This window comes from the organism of the source record quoted next, unplaced genomic scaffold, assembly GCF_019419815.1.
Source record: "Pyrus x bretschneideri cultivar Hongxiangsu unplaced genomic scaffold, Pyrus_bretschneideri_v1 Contig16, whole genome shotgun sequence".
Classification (NCBI taxonomy): domain Eukaryota; kingdom Viridiplantae; phylum Streptophyta; class Magnoliopsida; order Rosales; family Rosaceae; genus Pyrus; species Pyrus x bretschneideri.
The window spans coordinates 6766212-6768948 of NW_025999457.1; the positions used below are offsets into that span (position 1 = coordinate 6766212).

General features: G+C 35.4%; 1 protein-coding gene across 1 annotated transcript; it reads left to right on the forward strand.

The window, feature by feature from the left end:
• Window positions 1-948: 948 nt before the first annotated feature.
• Window positions 949-2440, forward strand: LOC103967132 (bZIP transcription factor 11). Its single transcript, XM_018652348.2, is given in 2 exon segments — window positions 949-1969; window positions 1971-2440. Coding segments are annotated over 2 exon segments (480 nt in total). The 5' UTR covers window positions 949-1645; the 3' UTR covers window positions 2127-2440.
• Window positions 2441-2737: the final 297 nt, after the last annotated feature.

The window sequence follows — 2737 nt, forward strand, 5'->3', positions numbered from 1 at the left end:
TCATGACAGGTTAATCAAATAATTAAACGATTTAGGATTTTGTTTATCTTTTGTAAAGTTCACCCTTATAGGGTAGCTTACATAATAATTGATTTTAAGGAAAACTAAAGAAAATATTTGAAAACTTTAAGTTTTAACTATAAGAACTAAATAAATAGTAAAATGAATAGTACTAGGATTGATTTTTTAGTGTAAAAATATGGTTTTTCGTTAAAGTGAACAGTACTGGTAGTTTTTCTTTAAAGTTCCATTGACCATCAAATAACATTGTAGAATCTTAAAAACAAAGAAAAATAATGCAAAAGAGAGTGTGGCTATAATTTTCTAATTGTATAATTTGTAATTTCTCTTTAATTTGCTTTGAAATTCACTCAAAATTTATCTGATTGTCAAGTTACATTTGTTGGAATAAAACATCTCTAAACAACGTTAAAGTTCAAATAATTTAAAAGATATAAATAGACGGTATTCTAACCAACTAATCTAATCGACAAATCACCCTAAAAAAAATCTGTATCCCTTCGTTTATTTGACGATCATGAGTGAGGGATTTGCATCCTCTCATGAGCCAATAAAGAGGATCATCTTGATCAATCATTGTGGATCGTTGGATTTTTATTTAACGATTATAAACAGAGAAGTTCTTTAAAATTATAATAATTATAACCATTAAATAAAAATTGAACGATCAACAATGGTTGATTAAGAGGATCCTCTCCATTAGCTCAAGAGAGAATTCAAATCCGTGAGGGAGTCATGCGGTTCCTTTCAGTTAAAAAATGTTTACCATAAAAATATATGACAATTACAAGCAACATGAGATTGTTGGTTCCCAGCTGGATATGGACGGTTGTGAAGTCTTCTCTTTCCTCACCACCTCACATGTCCCATCCCTTTTAATATAATATCAGATTCCAAACTCCTTTTAATATATTTCCCTTTTCCAATTTTTCTTTTCTTTTCACCTTTTATCATCAACTATTTGGTTCCTTTTTGTCTATAAATTCCATCCCCCAGACCCTCCAGTCTCTCCTCTCTTCCTCCTTTTTCAGTTTTTCTTCATCTTCCCTTTCTTCTTCTGGGTTTCTTGAGTTTGCAACCCATTCGATCCATCTCGGTTTTCATCTGTCCTAGTTTTTCTCCCGTTTTGCTTTTAAATTTGGGATTTTGTCTTCAAAGTCGACAAACCCATCTCTCCAAATATCCAAATTCTCAGAAAGTTTCAAGCTTTATGCTTCCCTGGAGTTTCTGAGATTGTTTCAAAAATACCCAAAATCTTGTTGTTTACTTTTTGCTTTTTCTTTGTTTTTTTTTTTAAAGAATCTTTATCCTAAATGCTGAACATTTTGTTCTTGATGTTTGAGATTGATGACTCCGGTTCTGAGTGAAACCCTTCTCTCCGAGTGCATGATAAATTCTACTTACAGGCGCAGGACCCATTTAGTTCAATCCTTCTCGGTCGTCTTCCTTTACTGGCTTTATTACGTTTCATGATTTCACCTACCATCAAACCCTACAATAATAATAATTAGTATTTTTACTATTTTCTGCAAGTTTTGAGTTTATTTTGTTCTTGGGTCCCGCAATAATCTCTCTCTGAATTAATTTCTGGGAAAATCTGCAAAATTTTCTGTGGTTTTCATCAATGGCTTCCTCCAGTGGGACATCTTCAGGCTCCTCCTCCATGATTCATCAAAACTCAGGCTCTGAGGAAGACTTGACGGCTCTGATGGACCAGAGAAAGAGGAAGAGAATGATTTCCAACCGCGAATCGGCTAGGCGGTCTAGGATGAGGAAGCAGAAGCACTTGGATGATCTGACGGGCCAGATCAGCCAGCTGAAGAAGGACAACGAACAGATCATCTCCAGCCTCAACATCACAAGCCAGCATTACATGAACGTTGAGGCAGAGAACTCTGTTCTCAGAGCCCAAGCTGATGAGCTCAGCAACAGATTGCAGTCCCTGAACTGAGATTGCCAGTTTCTTGAATGCAAACAATGGTGGGGTCCATGCAGCTGCAGCAGATTCAAGCTGCTTCACTGAGCCTCATGACAGCTTCTTCAACCCTTTGAATCTGTCATATCTTAATCAGCCTATCACGGCCTCTGCAGAGATGTTCTACTGACCGTGTTTGGGTTTATCAGTTTATATCTGGATCGTGATTCTGTCGACTTATCGATATGATGCGTGTGAGCTTCTTTGGATTCTGGATGGAATGATGAGAGAGAGAGAGAGAGAGAGAGAGCCAGAGATGTGTGTAGTTTTATTTGACTGTTTTAATTAGATGGTGTTTAAGGAATAATTTGTGTGTTAATGTAAAACAAAAGAGCTTTGGTGTGTTGGGTTTTCTGGGTCTGTAAATGGGGACTATGATTTTATTGCAGTGGAATTTTCTTATTAGCTATTAATGTGAGTATAGCTGTTTTTATTGCTTAAAAAGTTTTCTTCAATTTGTCTATCTGCAGCATGTATGCGTACAACTATTTTGCAATTCAAGAGCATCACCTCTCGATGTTTGACTCAAACTCAATAGAGCAACTTCACCCCCGAAGGGCAAGAGCGACGCTCTTGAATTGACTTTACAATTCACTCTGCTGTACTTGCATGCACGGACGATTGCTATTTACAAAAATATAATTTATGTTTTAAAATAAATAAATGTAAACTTGTTAGTTTATTTTTTGCAAAATAAAATTATTATCTTATTTCAAATACAAGGACAAAAACATAACATTA